Source organism: Fukomys damarensis, unplaced genomic scaffold (genome assembly GCF_012274545.1).
Source record: "Fukomys damarensis isolate Sample0158 unplaced genomic scaffold, DMR_v1.0_HiC HiC_scaffold_1, whole genome shotgun sequence".
Lineage (NCBI taxonomy): Eukaryota > Metazoa > Chordata > Mammalia > Rodentia > Bathyergidae > Fukomys > Fukomys damarensis.
In genome coordinates this window covers 55,418,147-55,436,775 of record NW_022900913.1, presented here as the reverse complement: position 1 = coordinate 55,436,775, position 18,629 = coordinate 55,418,147, and the positions used below count along the sequence as shown (strand labels likewise).

Below are 18,629 nucleotides of genomic sequence, written 5' to 3'. Positions count from 1 at the left end.
TGTTTTCCCAAATTATACTGTGTCAAACCTTACTTTAACCTCCTGACACAAGATTAAAATCACTATACATTCTTGCTCAGACTTCTCCAATAAAACCTAATCCACCTTTCCTGAAAAAGATCAAACAAATAGTAAATACTTTAAGCTTCATGGTCACACCTTTATAGGGTCCTCATTTCTCCTTCAATTCGATCCTTTAAAATATAAAACTCCTTTTTAGCTTGCAGGTCATGAGCTGAATTTGACGCTACAGGTCAGTTTACTGACCAAGAGTTCAGACATTCCTTTGTAACAGGGCTCTTTCCCAGTCCCCAAAAACTTCAATTCCTACTATGTTACAAAAGCTTTTTTGTTTTGCTAATCTTGAAAGGTTTGTTCAGAATTCCAGGGCCCGTTTACTTGCTGTTGTCTTACATGTTCATTGCAATGTTCCAAAGATTTACTACTTTGCTTTGTTCAGACTCTGCACAAATATTCCAGAGAACCCCCTATATAAAACACCTCTCAGTGACTGTTTATCACCTATCATATTTCCATTGTACTCATCACCGCCTCACAGTAATTACATCTGTTCTGTTCATGTGTTCTTCTGAATATAAGCCTGACAGAATCTTTCTCTCTTAACTGCCATGCCTCAAACAGTAAAGGCAAAACACATAAATATTTACTGACTAATTTCAAAAATAATAATATTGGATGAAAAAAGCAAACTATGGGGAGCTAAACCACGTTAAGTGTGCAGCACAAGGTAAAAGTATAGTTGTTTTTCTATGTACTGGCAATTAAGAACTCATTTAGTGCTTTTAAAATGCTACCATTTATTACACTATCAAAGCAGACCAGGTACCTAGGAATACATTTAATAAAATATTCAAGACTGCTAAAAGGAAAAATTATAGAACTTTTTAGTCATCAACAGTATAAAGATATTTACTTTCCCTAACTGAATCTATAGACTCAACACAATTTCAATGTAAATTTCAACAACTTTTTTTTCATAAAACTCAGTAATTCGAGTTTATAGGAAAAGGCATCCTTACTGTTCACACCTTAAGCTCTAAATATCACTTCCAGGGCAAAAGCTGTCAAATTTAGGCCAAAAATGTAGATGACAACTCTGAAACCCTATGGATATCTGTGCATGTAAAACATGAAAACTTCACATTGATTATCTGATTAAGCAGTATAAAAGCAGAAAAATTACTTCTAATACATATTCATGTTCTGTAATCAGTTTAACCAGATGTGTCTAACACGTAAGTGGCATTTTTTCCTGAAAAATAAATTATCTATAGTCTTCTCTAGATAATAGTTCTAAACTGGAAAGAAATTTTTAGAAGGAAACTGAGGTATTACATAATCTCAATAAATTTTTCAAAGTGAAGAATATTTAAATTCTTATTTTTCAACCTGGAATGTCTGCATATTTTAGGACAAATGTTGCTTTGCCATTCTTAAACACATTTGTCTTTGAAAAAACTCTTCAAATAAATTATGATTATTTCAAATGACAAATTCCTATGTTGTGAAACTGTACATCTTATTAATCATTTTCATTCCATTCTAGGACAGAATATAAATGTATTTATTATAAATAGTAATACTATCAACGTTTTCTTCCAAGCTGAGATATTTCAGAGACCAACTGTTTTTAAAAAAAAAGGAAAATTTATCCTCACAGTTTGAGCTCTTAATGTTTAATCTATCCAGCTCTTTCTGTTGTTTAATTTATTCTAATACGTTATAAACTATTTTAAATACTGGTACATTTTTGTCTTAAAAGTTCAAAGTTTTGCTTTAAAATATAATCAGAAGCTATGGTCATTAAACAGCATTAGCATAACATAGAGGGTTCATAAACAGACCTATGCATAACTGCGTATGACAACTGAAATTTTAATCAGTGGGTAGGATATATTATTTTAATGAATGTGCTAGGCAAAAATTGTTGGTAAAACGGAAAAGAGTGGGAAATGTAGTGTGTGGCTATAGTCAGTTACAAAAGGCTGAGGAATGAGGATCACTTCAGCCCAGGAGTTAAGAGACCAATCCAGGCAACATAGTAAGGATGATATCTCAAAAAATAAAAATGAAAAAAATAATTCTTTTTCTTTAAATAGAAAGAAAAAAAAGTATTTCACAAGCCAAGTATTTCACACCAGATATATTAAGCATTCAAACACCAAAACAAACTTAATTTGAAAATTACTGTAAGACAATGGAACACAACCCAACAGAAATGAAAGGACAAAATATAATATAAAAACGTTAACGTGTAGTTAGTAACATAACATCCTTACTGAAAGTATACTATCAATACAATAATGAAATACTATTTTATATCAATTTGATTAGCAACACTTTAAATGTGTAACAATAACAAATACTTATCACCTAGTCACAAGTCTTTTAAATCCTGCTAATATAAAATGGTGGCCCTCTTCAGAAAAGTTCGGTACTGGCAGCAGTATTCATTATTCATAGTAGCAAAGGGCAATATTCCATATTAGTCAAAAAAAATGAGCTACAGTGACAAAATATTGATAAACCTTAGCAACATAATATTGGATAAAGACCCCAGAGACTACATGTAACATAAAGCCATTTTTATAATCCTCTGAACATTTTTATAGTACTTATACAATTTGGATACACGTGTGGTAAAATTATTTTGCTTTTTGTTGTTGTTGTTGTTGTTTTGTTTTTTTGGTACCGGGGATCAAACTCAGGCCTTGTGCTTGCGAGGAAGGCAGCACAACCACTGAGCTAAATCCTGGCCCTGATAAAATTATTGTGAAAGAAAGGACAGGGAAACATGAAGTTGGAATGCAGATGTATAATGACAATGCCTCAAAATGTATTCCCTAAATCCAAAGTTGTCTGAGAGGGAAAAATATTTTGAAGAGTAGACAGTAAATTGCTTATGGTGGCACAGCCCTCTGGGAGACTGAGGTAGAAGAATTTCAAATTCAACCCAGCATGGGAAACTCAGTGAGACTCTATCTCAAAATTAAAACAAAACAAAACAAAACAAAAACCTCTAAAAAAAGGGCCAGGGATGTAACTCAGTTCCAAGGCTCTGGATTCAATTTCCAGACCTTTCCATCCCACACAAGGCACATAGTACCAGTTAAACTATATTAATAAGATATTAAATAGTAATGTAGTATAATGCAAATATAGTCACAAAAAGACGAATGTTTAGTGCTTAAACTACACAGCAGATAGTTATCTACCCAAATATACATTATAAAGATGCTAATAGAAATAAAACAGAATCCCAAGGGGGTTACAAAGAATTTTCACTGAATGGAAACATTTCTGTATTGCTGAACTCTATATATAGAGTTCATCAAAGGATCATCTAGCAAAATTTAAATGATCAAGCAATGTTTTATTATATTTAATACCCATCTATAGTGTATCAAGCATCAGCAATGTTCTTACGGATTTTGTTTTCTTTTAAAATATGAGAATTGGCCAGGAAAAAGATTCCTAGAAGTGATGTGAAGTTTGTATATCACCATAATTAAAATGTTAACAGGGGGAGAATGCCTAAGAACATAACCTTCTATCTAGTTGACTATGCCAGAGCAGCATTTTGAAAATGCACTACTTATGCAAATGACACTACTGCAAAGTTAGTTTCCATTATGAGCAGAACACAGTTAAGATATATAAAAGAGAAAGAAGTAACACAGAATTTAAGAAATACATTTGTGTTCACCCTCAGTAACACTTCTGAAACCCTAACTCTGGAATACACCTTGGAATTCTGAAGCCTAACTAACAGTCTGTGCACTACAGTTCATGACCTGGACTCCTTAATAACTTACTTTAAGCAACAATTTCTATTAAAGTAGTAATATGAAATTTGATTATCATAAAAAAGAATATTAAAAATATGAGGGCCGGGGATTTAGCTCAGTGGTGCTGTTACTTGCATTCAAAAGGGCAAGGTCATGAGTTCATTCCTGGTACCAAAAAAACAAAATAAAACAAACAAAATCCCCAAAACACCCCCCACCCCCCCCACACAAAATGTGAAATACTGACCAACTAGAAACCACAACAAATACAACTGACAATTAGAAAAAAGGAATGTTTTCTATAGAAATAAGTTAGAAAAAATTATTTTACTGCATCCAAAACAGAACAAGTTCAGTAGAATGGGAACATTTTGTGACATAAGTGTCTCACAAACTTCAACTTTTATGAAGATATCATGATGATTATAACTTGATAGGACGACTGATAACAATAAACTTAATCAAAGGTTAATATTGTGAACATTAATACTTTGATAACTACATGCCAGGAACTGTCTTAGAAAGTAGAAAGTAGGGATTCAGAGGTGAACTAAGATTAGGTCAACTTCTGTATTAGCTAATTAGACCTACCATGTGATTTGACAGTATACTAAAAAAAATTCTGCTACTTTGTGTTTAAAATGCTCTCCCTCTCCAATAAATTTAGAGGTAAAACCCTTAAATTCTTTCTTTCTCCCCGACCTTTTTTTGGAGGCAGGATCTCCCTTTATAGTTCAGGCTGACCTTGAACTCACAGTAATCCTTCTGCCCCAGCCTCCTGAATGCTGGGACTACAGGTATGCACCACAATGTCTAGCTCAACCCTTAAATTCTTTTTTTTTGTTGGGGGGGGTACTAGGGATTGAACTTGGGTCCTTGTGCTTGCAAGAAAGGTGGCAGAACCACTGAGCTAAATCCCTGGCCCTACTCTTAAATTCTTAATAATCTAATGAGAACACATTTTCATTAAAATCCATTCAGTTACTTAACACAAGAACAAAAGCAGAAAACAGGTTAGCCTTGGACCTAAAAATGGGAGTATAAAAGAAAGAGGATATAATTCTTAACTAACCTTGACCTTCAACAAAAGAGCTTACAAGAACACAACTATTAGGAATATAATTAATCATTCTGAAGGTAGAGAACTATATCAAATTAAAATTTTCACCAGGAAGAGTCAGCATCTTATGGAATTTGTTATTAAAGCAGGAAATTTCTATTATGTATGTTTACCTTTGTAGAATAGCTGTTTCTTTCACTAATCACAAAAATATTGGGTATGCAAAGTAGGGGAGTGGTCAGACTTATATCATAAATTAACACTGCCTACGTAAATACCTTATTTTGGGGCTACTGTGCTTGAAGAATTGTAAAAATTTGGGAATCATGATGTTGAGAGGGCGATCTAAAACATCACTATCTAAAATCTCAGCAGAATCTTCACATATTTTCTGAAGGGCACCAAATGCTCCCTGTAAAAAAGAGATATTAAAATTCATTAAAAACAAAAGCAATGTTACCCATGTTTATAGCAGCACAGTTCAGAATGGCTGAGCAACACAAATTGCCTTAAGTCAGTGATGGTGAACCTTTTAGAGACGAGTGCCCAAATTGCAACCCCAAACCATTTATTGAAAAGTGCCAACACAGCAATTAAACCTGAATACTGAGGTTTTTTTTGTTTAGAAAAAAAAAATTCATACATTAACATCTCTTCTTAAAAATAAAATAACATGTGTGCCATAGGTTCACCACCATTGGCATAGGTGCTCAGAATAGATAAAGAAAATGCACTGCATATATACACAATGGGGTGTTAATTCAGCTACTAAAAAGAAGAAAAGCATGCCACCTGCAGGAAAATGGATGGAAATGAGGATCACCCTGTTAAGAAAAATAAGCCAGTCTAAAAATTTAGAAAAGTAAATAGATGACACAAAACTAGAAGGCAGACTTTCAGAGATGGGAAAGAGGATCAGAGGGGAGAGGGAAATGAGAGGGAGGAATAGAGATGGAAATAATCAAAATATATTATTTCATGTACCAATATACCAAAACAAATTTCATTTTTCTGTATTACCAATATGCACCAATAAAAACAAAAAACCCAAAACATTAAAAATATTTAAAGAACATCAACTAATTTATATGCATTACTGTTCTCAGAGCACATGAAATTCTGCCTTCTAAAATCCATAAAAAAATATTCAATTTTAAAACAAATTAAACAAGTATCTAAAAAAACTCAGTTTAAATTTTCCATTAAATAATTCTGAACTGGAGACTATTCTAGTTGGCAAGGATGAAAAAATATTTAACCTATCCAAAAATCTAACTCTACTGAAATATTTTTGTCAACTTTACGTCAATGTTAATTTTTTCTCTAATGCTAAAATGAATGTAAAACTATTTTCATACAAGTGAATTTAATCATGGTGACACTTTCTGAAGCACATGAAAAACTCATTAAGCCAGGTGGTGACACACACCTATAACCCCAGTACTCAGGAGGCTGAGGCAGGAGGATCACTGCCACTTTAAGGCCAGCCTGAATGACACAGTGAGATCCTGTCTCAAAAACAAACAAACAAAACCCCAAAAAGAAATCACTAATAACATTTTTAAAATGACATATAAAGCATTTATTGGATAACTGGTGATAAAACCTGCCCTTTAACCCAAAGGGGATAAATCCAAAACTGTTGAACATAGTATACAATCTACCAGCTACCTCAACCACTTAACTTTACTGCTTCGAACTCCACCAGCAGCAGTATTCTGCATAGTTAATAGTAAAACAGTGAAAATAAACATAAAACACAAAGGTAACTTTAGACTTTTATTTTGAAGTTGTACGTTTCAGAGGAAATATTTTCCCAAAGAGTGCTAATAAACAGTATGACCAAAAAAGCCAAACCAACCAACAAAGGACACCCCAAAACAAAACCCTAAAAAACATATCACAAGAAACAAATAGCTTTACCTCACAGGTGTTGTAATCTTCAGAATCCAACAGGCTACAGAGTTTTGGCAAGAGGTCAGGCCAATTTTGCAATTCTCCCTTAGAAGCTATGGTGGTAATCAAAATACCTTGAAAGAAAAAAAATACTTTTCAAGAAAGCTGGCCACATGAGTAACACACACTTAAATATCTACATCAGCATCAGGTTTCCATACCATTAAATAATAACATTAACAGCTCCCATATCATCACATCATAATCTATGGAAAAACCGTAGCATGAATTAGATGTTTCCTAACATTACATCTCTGTAAGCTTCTTACAAAAATTTACTCAGTATCTCTACAAAAGATTACAACTAGGTTTTCTCCAACAATACCAAGGATAGCTAATTAAAATTTAACTCTAATGTTATAAAACTTACTACAAAAGGGAGCAAGAAAACATATTAAAATGTTATTAGTAGCACTCATCACTGAGTGATGAGTCTAAGTCTGTAAGGTTTAAAAAAAAAAGATGTACAGTATCAAGAAGTATAAGAACAGCTCCCTGACTTAACTTGAGATCACAGCCAAGGGCAATGGAAGGGTAAAATAAAGCTAGAGGAGAACCACTAGAACAATCAGACTAGCTTCATGTGGTCGTGTAGACAGGCGACAGAACCCAACAACAGTCCCTACTTACTGGATTCAAGGATGAAACATCAGAAAGGCCATATTGGATCTCTGAGGCTAGGCGGTACAAAGCTGACTGATCATGTTATTTTGGGTGACTATTATTTCAACTGTGCAGTGCAGTTACACTGTATAGTCAGCCTTGTAAATATACTATCAGTAATGTAATATTCCTGGTGATTATGATTTTCTTTAGTGCCATAAGGATATAAATTAACACTAGGCAAGTTATACATACTCTAAACTGCAAAGTACTAATCTAAAAATGATTAAGTATTTTCTTCAAAGGGCTATCTTGAAAAGTCAATGATACATATGTAAAATGCCGACCATCTAGTAAACAGTAATTACTGAACAGCAAATCACACTGTGTAGATGAACTTTCTTTGAATTTTTGACCTTCAGTTGAAAAGATTTATGTTTTATTGGCGGGGGGGTACCAGGGATTGAACTTGGGTCCTTGCACTTGTAAGGCAGGTGGCAGCACCACTGAGCTAAATCCCCGGCCTGAAAAGGTTTAGTTTTAAGAAGGTTCTTCCCAATGGTAAAGAACTTAAAAATAAATAAAGCTGTTGCCAAATATTTACTGAGGAAAAAAAATTAAATAGTAAGGACCGATAGCATTTTTAAGATGTAACTCTTAGAAATAAAACAGTACTTCAGTAAATTCAAAAGCAGCAAGACCTGATCCTTCTTGCCAATTATTCTTTAAGACAAAATACAAAAAAAAAAATTAAAGAACTTAAAAATAAATAAAGCTGTTGCCAAATATTTACTGAGGAAAAAAAATTAAATAGTAAGGACCGATAGCATTTTTAAGATGTAACTCTTAGAAATAAAACAGTACTTCAGTAAATTCAAAAGCAGCAAGCCCTGATCCTTCTTGCAAATTATTCTTTAAAAAAAAAAAAAAAAAAAAAAAAAAAGAGGGAAAATCTGCCTTCAAAAAATAAAACAAAAACACTAAAACAAGCACATCTTAAATATACAAATTAGAAACGATCTACAATTTAGTACTAACAGCACTGACATTCATTACTTCTAGTAAGAATTAAAGAATGCCAATACTGATAAATTCCAGATTTATCTGCCCCACAATTTCAATTCCTGAAAAATCTAATAACTAACGTAGCTGCAAAAAGGGAAAAGTGATAGGTAATTTTCAGTTTAGAACCAATATAGAACAAAAACTGGTGCAACTGGCAATGCCTATTAAAATCTTAAATGTTTAAACAACACCCTGATCCAATGATGCCACTTCTATGAATTAAACCTACAGAAACTTTCCTACAAGTATATAAGTTTGTGAAAGGAAATGATGGAAATACTAAAATACTGATGGAAATAATAAAATTACAAATCATACATTCCTTAATAAGATAATCAAATTACATTTATCCAAAGGACTACTAGTCATTAAAATATGATCCTTTCCAAATGTATTTCCCTGGCAAGATTCTCTACATATTGAAAAGACTGAAAGAAATTTTAAGGCTGAGTGCAGTGATACACACTTGTAGCACCGGCTACTTAGGTAGTTGAGGCAAGAGGATCACTTAAGCCCAAGAGTTGGAGGCTAACCTGGGCAACACAGTGAGGGATCCAGTCCAAACAGAACAAAACAACCAAAGCTGTAAATTTACTTTTACAATCAGAACTCTTAGCTAAAATATTTACTAAGATTTTAATGTGATGTAAATATTGTATTAAGTGTGAGAAATAATAAAAAAAATAACACATGGCTTGTGCCCTTAAGGAGCTCAGTCAGGTACACCTCCATCTCCATCCCATATGCACGGCTCACGAACACTTTCAGTTGGTTTAACAGAGGATGTAGCTTCTACTGGCACCCAGTGGGTAGAGGCGAGGAATGCTGACTAACATCTTATGCACAGGGGCCAAGGATTTATCTCAGTGGTTCTGCCACCTGCCTTGAAAGCACAAGGTCCCGAGTCCAATCCCCGGTACCAAAAACAAAACAAAACATCTTATGCACAGAATAGCCCAATGGCAAAGAATTATCTAGTCTAAAATATCAACTGCTGAGACTGTGAAACCTTGGTTTAAACAAACAATGCTACTTTAATGATGCAGTATACTTATGCTACAGTAGTAAAAAAAAAAAAACAAACAACTTAATTTTCTAAGGTTGATGAGTGATGAATTGGCTTTCAATTCAAGGTACCTTTCAGAAACCTACAAAAATTATTTTACTTATAAAATGTCTCTACAAGCATTTTAGGTTTTTAAAATATGAACTAAAACTTAAGAGATTAAAAAAATTTTTCTATATTTAGTTGTTGGAAAGCAACAATGTTTTACATAATAAGCCCATCACTTTTTCCTGAAGAAAAAAAAAATTTAGTTTTATCAAAAGTAAAAAGCACCCCAATTTTGAGGTGATACTCTGGAAGAAACAAAAAAAGAAAACAGAACAAGGACAACAGAAAATATGTTAATGTTGTACCGCCAAATCTCTCCTTTTGGGAGGAATTTCTATAGGTGAATCCTACTTTCCTACCACCTTCTCTAATCTGTATTAAAAGCGGGGAATGGCAAAGAACAAAAGTAAAGCAGATAATTTAACTGGCCAAACTGCTTAACTTATTTCAACTTATGATTATTCTTATTTTGGATGATTTTACTAATTTTTTTAAAAGTGGAAAAGTACACATATTTATAACCCTAACCTGAAAATTTAAAATAGAAACTTTATAACACACAAAAGATTCAGATTTCTAGCAGTTTGGATTTTAGATGAAGGAGGCTCAACAGGTAAAGTCCGCAAATGTTCCAAGTCCAGAAAATTCTGAAATCTGAGGCATTTATGTTACAAGCATTTAAGATAAGAGGTACAAGATCCCACCAATGAATGTAACTGTACTGTATCCCTAAAACGTACCAATAAACTCAATTAAAGCTGAAAAAAAAAAAGATAAGAGATATATATCCTATATAAAAAAGTAGAGAGGCCAGGGATTTAGCTCAGTGGTGCCACCACCTGGCCTGCAAGGACAAGGTCCTGAGTTCAATCCCCGGTACAAAAAAAAAAAGAAAGAAATTCAATAAACTGAATATATTCATTACCCAGCTGTAACAATAGGCATCAATACAGTTAACTGTCATTTCATATATACTTCTACCCAAACCCACTTTCATATTCCCAAGTGTTTTATCAAATTCCAGGTATGGGTCTGGGGATTTAGCTCAGTGATTCCAGAGCCTGACTTGGAAGTGCAAGGACCCGAGTTTGATCCCCAGTATCAAAAAATAAAGCAAAACAAATTCCAGGTATGTAGTTTGGAAATATACTGCAGCTGTATCTGAAATTCATTATTTTACATGTTTTTAGAGAAGCTGAGTAAAGCAAGTAACTAAATACTCTATTTGATTGCTTTCTCTATGGACACGTTCATGGCTTCTAACAATTAGGATATTTAAATACATATAAATGAACTAAAACCAAGGATTTTTCATACTCTACAAATGGGCATCAAGAAATAAAAAATATGGCTAGGCATGCCAATTTACCTATTTTAAATTAAGAAGTCAAATGAAACATATAAGTATTTAAATAATTCTAGGCTGGGGATATAGCTCAGTGATAACTCAGCATGTACCAGGCCATGGGAATGATATCTAGCACAAGAAGAAAAATAATTTCCCTAAGCTAAATCTAAATCCTAAGCATGTCCAAAAACTTTTAGGAAAGGTAAAAGAAATCCAGCACTCATAAGATAACATCAGTTCTTTTCTCCCCAATATGATTACTTCTAGCCTTTCAAAATTTAAGATGTGAAGTACTGTAGTCTGGACAAAATGGTACTCAAAAAGATAGGTTTTTTAATGAGATACAGTTTAGGGAGAAAATAATCTCATAATATGTACATCCTGTCCTCTCCTTTCCTCTCAGCTGAACTGCTTTGTCTCCAAGGAAGCCTATCAGTTTCAAAATCTCATCCCACTACATGTATGGGGATCTTATTCCTTGATTTTAAACAGAAAAGGTTGGCATACACTTCACCACTTTTTACCTGTGTCAAGAGTTGGTAAGCCCTCAAGAGGGTACAGCAGAATAACTGAGGGAGTTACTTTTTTCAAACTGCAAATCTCTTCTACACATCAAATTTGAATCCAGTATTAATAATGCCATTCTTTAATATGAAAATATGTGGAGAGAAATCAGAGCCTCTGCCTTATAAGAGGTGAACAGCACTTTTCATATTAAAATACAAAATACATAAACTAAGGAACTTTGAATGAAAGAGCTTGACTCATTGCACTGACTTCTGTTCAACCAACTTGCTTAATTTAGCTTTCCAGGTCCTTGCAAAATACAGCTGCTAAACGCCACTGTGTGCTGAATGCTGCCCATTAGTAGGCTACTCTGGAGTATAGCTGTCCTGCTGCCACCCCTACATGTGCTTAGCCACGTGAATGTGCTCCCAAATTGATTTATTTCAGTATAATTAACATTATATGAACTGAAAGTTGTTCTTTCCCTAAAAACAAGCTATGCACTGAAAAAAAAACTAAAAAATTGCTAATTGGGTAGACCAGGCAAATACGAGAAATAAAAGGAAAGAGCAAACAAAATTTTAAGATCCTATACTTAAAAGACTGCTTTTATAAAACAAAATTTTTTTTTCTTGCTAGTGATACCTCTTGGCACTACACAAGGCAGACAGGAAGGAACTTCAATCTGCATATATCCAAAGAAAAGGCAATGGTCCCAAATATCATTTGCTGATGGCCTCAACATAACCAACTCTGACTAAGCAACTTTAAATGACCTTGGTCTCACTGAGTAAGAGAGCCTTTACTATAATCAATAATACTTTCAAAAGCATTTAAATAGCAACGAAAATGTCTCTACCACAACATAATGTGAAATAGGTACAAAAATTCCCATGAAATCAATGTCAGCTCAAAAACAACCCAGTTATCAACAACATTAGCAAAATTTTTATATACAACTTACCTACAGTGGCTCTGATCAGGGGAGAGGAGTCACCGATATTATTTAAACATTCACTCTTAATAAAGTCCGTTACACCATTTGGGAAGTTCTGAAAATGTGCTTTCACATTATTCTTCAAGATGAGACCACTCAATGATCTTGTGGGTTCATCTGTAATAAAGCCGTAGAATTTTAAAGGGGTTTTCATTTCAAAAAGTGGCAAGAAGAGTGCTTTATATTCAGAGGTTGATCACAACATTCCAATTTATCTTTCTACCACCAGTAAAAGAAAAAAAAGTCACAAACGATTATAAAAAAATTAGCTGTTTAATTTATAGTTCTAAGTTCTTAATCTTCACAAAATTAACATTTTAAGGCTAATTCTAAGTTGTGAGATACCGTCCAGTACACTCCAAGATATTTAGCACCATTTCTGGTCACAGATCTAACAGTAGCCCCCCCAGCCCTACTGCTAAAACCAAAAATATTTTCAGATATGCCAAATATCTGGGGTGGTGGGAAAGGCTGCTCCTTGCTGAGAACCATTAACATTAAGAGTTAATGTGTTAATTTAGCTAATACATTGGCCACTAAACATCACTGAGGATCTTACTAGTCACTAAAAATAATTTAAAAAATTAAGCAGACAATGAACATTCAGGGTCACTTCACATAACAAACACAAATGCTTTTAATTTATGTTTTTCTCTTGCCTTTTGCTTAAGAAAAGCAAAACTTTCCAAAAATATCTAAAAATAAAATTTACTTCTCCCCCCGCTGGTAATGGGAAGTGAACTCAGGACTTCGCACTAGCCAGGCAGGCACGGCACCGTGAGCTAAATTCCCAGCCCTAAAATTTACTTTTAAGTGTAGGCCATTAATAATGTTAAATTTTCAAAAGACAATTTAATGTTAAAATATAACATATGCTTTAATTGGTATCACCACCAGTAAGTTAACATCTTCTAAATGATTATTATGTGTTAAACCCTTGTTAAGTGCTTTAGAATTATAAGTGCACTTAAATCTTACAACCTTGTGAGACAGGTATTATTTACTTCATTACACAAGTGAAGAAACTAAGATCTGTGCCAAAGTTACATACAGCTACTAAGCAAGGACATCATATTATAACCTTAGGAGTCTGACTCCACAATACACACTCAGAACTACTCTACAGTACTACCTTCCTTTCAAAGGACTGGAAAAACTGATATGTGGAATAAAAGGTACCACTGCAACATTGTTTATCTACCTTATTTAAAAGTAAATATCTGGATCTTGTTCTAGTTAGTATTATTCACCCAAATTCTGATTGGTATTGAAATATTAAAGGGTAAAGCATATATAGAGGTAAAGAGAGAAGCTTCTCTGCATATAAATCCTCTTCAGGTTACCACAACAATATAACCTAAGAGCTTTTGTCATCCTGTCAAGAGTTCCTATTTTCAATCACAACTTATTTTAATTAGCCACTGTAATTATTTAACATGACATGCATATTTGTTTTTTTACAATAAATACTGCAAGATGAAGACTTCTTAATAAACTACAAGGGTGAAACAATTTATAGTTAAAAGTATATACCCTCTGTCTAAAATCGACTTTAGAAAACCACTAACCATTTCTTTCTAAATCTTATAATTTCACTATGCCTTAATCTGCTCGCTTATAGTGACAGAATTAAAGCAACTCATCTCAGGTCTTTTCAGGATCTAACATCATACTCCATGATTCAGCAGTAAGATTACTAAGTAAGCATTTTTCACTTAAAAGATGCTACTTATGTATGTGGATGGCCTCTCTTTTTTAAAAGAAAACTACATATGGCAAACTTGTACCCCAATCTTCCCCAGGAAAAAATAAATGGATCAAAATAAGAAATAAAGAGTTACACAAATATAAGATCCTTATGTCCTTTGAGAAACCGTGCCTAATGAACAAAAGAAATACATTTTAGGTTCAAGAAAATGTTAATAAGTTCCTTTAATATTTTTGGGTTTTGTAATTAATACCTTTTTTTGGAGGTAACTGCTTCACTAAACTCTTTTGTCTATTTGTATATTTTTAAGTACCTCTGAAGTACTGTTATACAGCAATAATGCTTTTGTAAGTATAATACTGTAACAAATTATTAGGAATCTAGGGTAACAAGACAGAATAGCTTAATGAATTAAAAATTTCAAGTCAATAGATTACAAATTTTCATTTATTAAATATTTTAGTTCTTTTTAAAAAAATCCAATAATGTGTAAGGCACACATGTGTAAATACCGAATAGTTTCTCTGGTGTGAATAATCTGCAATAATACAGAAGATCCTAGTAAGATTATTGACACTGAGAAATGGGAAGAAAGGAGCTAAAGGTGTAGGGAAGGTGGGATGGGTAGGGGAAGGGTAATAAGGGAAAAGAAAAAAATGTGAGATAATGAAAAGATGAAGATAAAGTGTTTATAGATGGGGAGGGGAGGAGGGGGTGAAGGGAGGGCAGGGAAAAAAAATCCAATAATGTGGATTATTTATTTGTGATGCTGGGGATGGAAGCTAAGGCTTCACACATGTAAGTGCTCTAGCACTGAGTACACCCTAGTTCCAAGTGCAGATTACTGATTATAACTAGAGGAAAATTCTTATACTAAGAAAGAAGGTATGGCAGGCAGGCAGGGGAGAGGGGCCTTTAGCTCAGTGGCACCACGCTTGACTGGCAAGTGCAAGGTCCTGAGTTCAATGTGGGGGCTGTAAATGTATTTACCAAACTAAGGGTATTAATTGTGGATTTTAAGTATATGCTGAAATAATTTCTACTTTTTAAAATCTAGATTTATAATTTTAAAATTGATTTCCTCAATCACTAATTAAAATCCACAAGGTCCAGGGATTTAGCTCAGTGGTTTTGCCACCTGACTCGCAAGCACAAGGACCCAAGTTTGATCCCTGGTACCCCCCAGAAAAAACCCCACAAAATTAGCTTGAAAATCATTTGAAAACAAAAATCACTAAAATGTGTATCAATTATCAAAATCTAAATATAAGATTTGTATAATTTTACCACACATTAAAACCATTAACCTGCTAGAGGTTGGAGTTGAAATCTTACAGATGGTCTGGTTGTCTAACACAGGCATTTTATAGCTGAAAGAAGCAAGAGAGGTTAAACAACTCTGTGTCAGTATCTAAACAAAACTTGCTATTTTACAACGCCAAGTCAGTGTTTTCACTGTGGCTTCAAAGGCACTAATCATTAAATGGAGGATGGTGCTTTTAAAGGCCAGTCAACTGGCAAGAAAATTGTCTTCCACGTGTCTGACAAGTGTTCCAGGAAAAGAATATTTAATACTTAAGTAATACCATGAAAAATACTTATTACAATATAAGCTCCTTGAGGGCAGGGATCTTTGTTTTGTTTTCCATTATTTTGCATAAGCCTGCAAGAGGTGGTGCTCAATATAGATGTGAAATAGAGTCCACTGAGATATATTACTTGTATTAGAAATAAGTCAGATGACCACATCACTTAAAGATCAGAAAAGTAGGCTTTAAATTGTCATAAAAGGGGCCAAGCATTTAGCCCAATGGTTACAAGGTCCAGAGTTTGATCTTCAGTACCAAGAAAAAAAGTCATAAAAGTACTTTAAATTTAAAATTGTAACAGTTAATAAAAAAGTCATACTGTTAAGATTTTAAGTTATAAGTTTATTTACAATAGAACAATTCCAGTTTTTGTTGAATTTAAAAGTAATATACAGTCACATAAGAGTGTATAGATTTACAGTTCAAGAGATCAGTAATTATCTCTGGGTGAGATGTGATTTTTCGTTTTAGTTACATGACTTCAATTTTTCCTGCAGTGAACACACATATATTCAGTTAATTACTAAAACCTACATTCAACCTGTAGATTAAATCAATCTTTATTATATTCATGTATAAGCTAAACCAAAGTAGACCTTGCAACATTTTTCACTTGCAAAGAATGAGGAAATTTATTATATAAACACCCAATTAACAACTGAATGCTTAGTAAATATCTAAATGCTTGGAGTGATACTCACTCTCAGACTATATACCCCACATATATTAAGGATGTGATACTATGAAATGAAACCTTGGGAAATGAGTAATTCCCAATATATCTTCATAGGTCTTAAAGACACTTTTGAGTAGGACAAACCCTACTTACCTTCAGATTTTAATTTTGTAAGAACAAAAATCAAATAGTTGTTAAAATCCGGATACTGATTGAGCTGTTCCAGTTTCTAGAACAAACAGTAGTTAAGGAAACTTTTCTAATGTAATTCAAGAAAGAAACTAAGCACTTTTAAATTTAATAATCAAGAATTCTTTGTGTTTCTTAGTCTTCCATTTTTTACTAAAAATAAGGTTATCAAAGCTAATTATTGACACGATATTCTAAAAACACACTAGTGTTTACTAAACTTCTTAGGTGCTTTATGGATGAAACATTATATTAATTAATTACATTCAATACAACAGAAGCAAGTTCCAGCTTCAGCATGCTCAATGCATGCAAAACATTTTAACAAAACAGAATTCTTAGATTTAGATTTAAAACATCACAGCCAAAAAGGTATGACAGCATAAATTAATGAAAATTTAAAAGCATTCCAAAGAAATGAAAACAAGTCTTTTAGAGATAGAGAACATTTAGGAAAATTAACTTTATAAATATAGTGGATTTTTAACATCAATAGGATACTTAGTTATATACCCCCCCAACATGTAACATGACCAGTGGCACAAATGTGCAGGTGCTTCACTCAGGGTGTCAGGCAACAGTGGCATAATGCGTTAAATCTTCAAGAGGATACTCAATGCTTATGCAGAAAGATGAAAATTTTTTTTACTCAGTTCTAAATTTCTGGTTAAATCCATGACAGATTACAATGGTACTGGATACTTACTACATACTTGAATACTATCACAAAGTTTAGAGGTCAGAATGTAAATTCTAGCAAAATTTACTGTACTCTCCAATAAAATTCCAAAGTGTAACTGCTTTCTCCAACCAAGAAAAATCCAAACATCACTTGCTTTAGTGAATGGTTAAGATTAACATCGTGCTGATGTACTAACAAATTTTCATAAATATTTCCCGATAAGATTTACTTTCTTACAACGTGACCTATATGTCTATACTATTACAACAGTTTTTCAAGAACTGAACTGCTCAATCTATACGAAATAATGATTACATTCTATCCTTAGGAGACACAAAAGAATAAGGTCATTATTAGCACAGTGAAAACACAAAAGCAGTGCCTAAAGTACTATTTCCTCCTTTGTTCTTACTCAACGGGACATACCATGCTCTAGGTAAACAATAAATTACACTGACTACCAGACTGGCTGAAGTATGTATGGTATTAGCCAAATGAAAGGTACTCAATAAATATACACTGTTCAACACGAAAAATTACAGCAATTCTGGGGTTGGCTAATTTAAGAATGTAATTGTATCATAAAATATCTGCACTTAATTAAAAAATTTCTATCATCTGCAGAGCTATGACAACACAAATTAAGACTGAATCACAGCATTTTCAGATGAAAGTTCCCAAACTACCCACAAACTACTGTTTCCTCAGTACTAGCAATATACAAAAAAAAAAAGCAGATCCAAACCATTATCTCCCTCTTTAAATGAGTGGTGTTACATTAACCAAGAAGCTGAGTATTTAATTCGATCATGTACTGAAGGTCTTAGGTTACAGCTGTGCAGTACTTCTTTGAAACCCTCTGGTAAATAACTCCATCTTTACAGTGTTTTAAATTTAAATGAGTTCTAGCAACATCAGGAGTTTACTCACCTAATTCCATATTAATTTCGTCGCCTATTAACAATAAAAGGCAAGAAGCTTTCCTGAAAAATAGCAGGCTTAAGGACAGCTCTCCATCTTTGCTGTTTAGGGCACTATAGAAAGCATGTACAGCAGAGATTTTGCTTCTCTCCCTTCTCAAACTCTAAAACTGTAACAACAGACCGCTACTCCAGCAGGCTCTGTATGGGCACAGGTAACTGCAGCATAAATGGGCCAGAGCTTTGAAAGCTCAGTTGGGAGCCGGGGAGCTGGCAACAGGTGTTAGCAAGAGCAGCTTGGGAGTGAGACCCAAAAGATCCCCTTCCCCGTAGACAAAGCCACTCGGGACCCATCCAACTCCTGGGGAAAGCCCCAAGCCGAGCCCGCGGCAATTCAAAGCCCGCG

General features: G+C 33.7%; 1 protein-coding gene across 4 annotated transcripts in view; it reads right to left on the bottom strand.

Annotated features, from left to right (window-relative positions):
- Tnpo1 (transportin 1) overlaps positions 1-18,629 on the bottom strand; it is a 79,185-nt gene that overhangs the window by 33,246 nt on the left and 27,310 nt on the right. For all 4 annotated transcript variants that reach the window (XM_010637334.3, XM_010637337.3, XM_010637335.3 and 1 more), the window contains exons 3-6: positions 16,586-16,661; positions 12,427-12,576; positions 6,793-6,899; positions 5,148-5,281 (exon numbers count right to left, since the gene is read on the bottom strand). In XM_010637334.3, the coding sequence (XP_010635636.1) occupies positions 5,148-5,281; positions 6,793-6,899; positions 12,427-12,576; positions 16,586-16,661 (467 nt within the window). The remainder of the gene's footprint in view (positions 1-5,147; positions 5,282-6,792; positions 6,900-12,426; positions 12,577-16,585; positions 16,662-18,629) is intronic.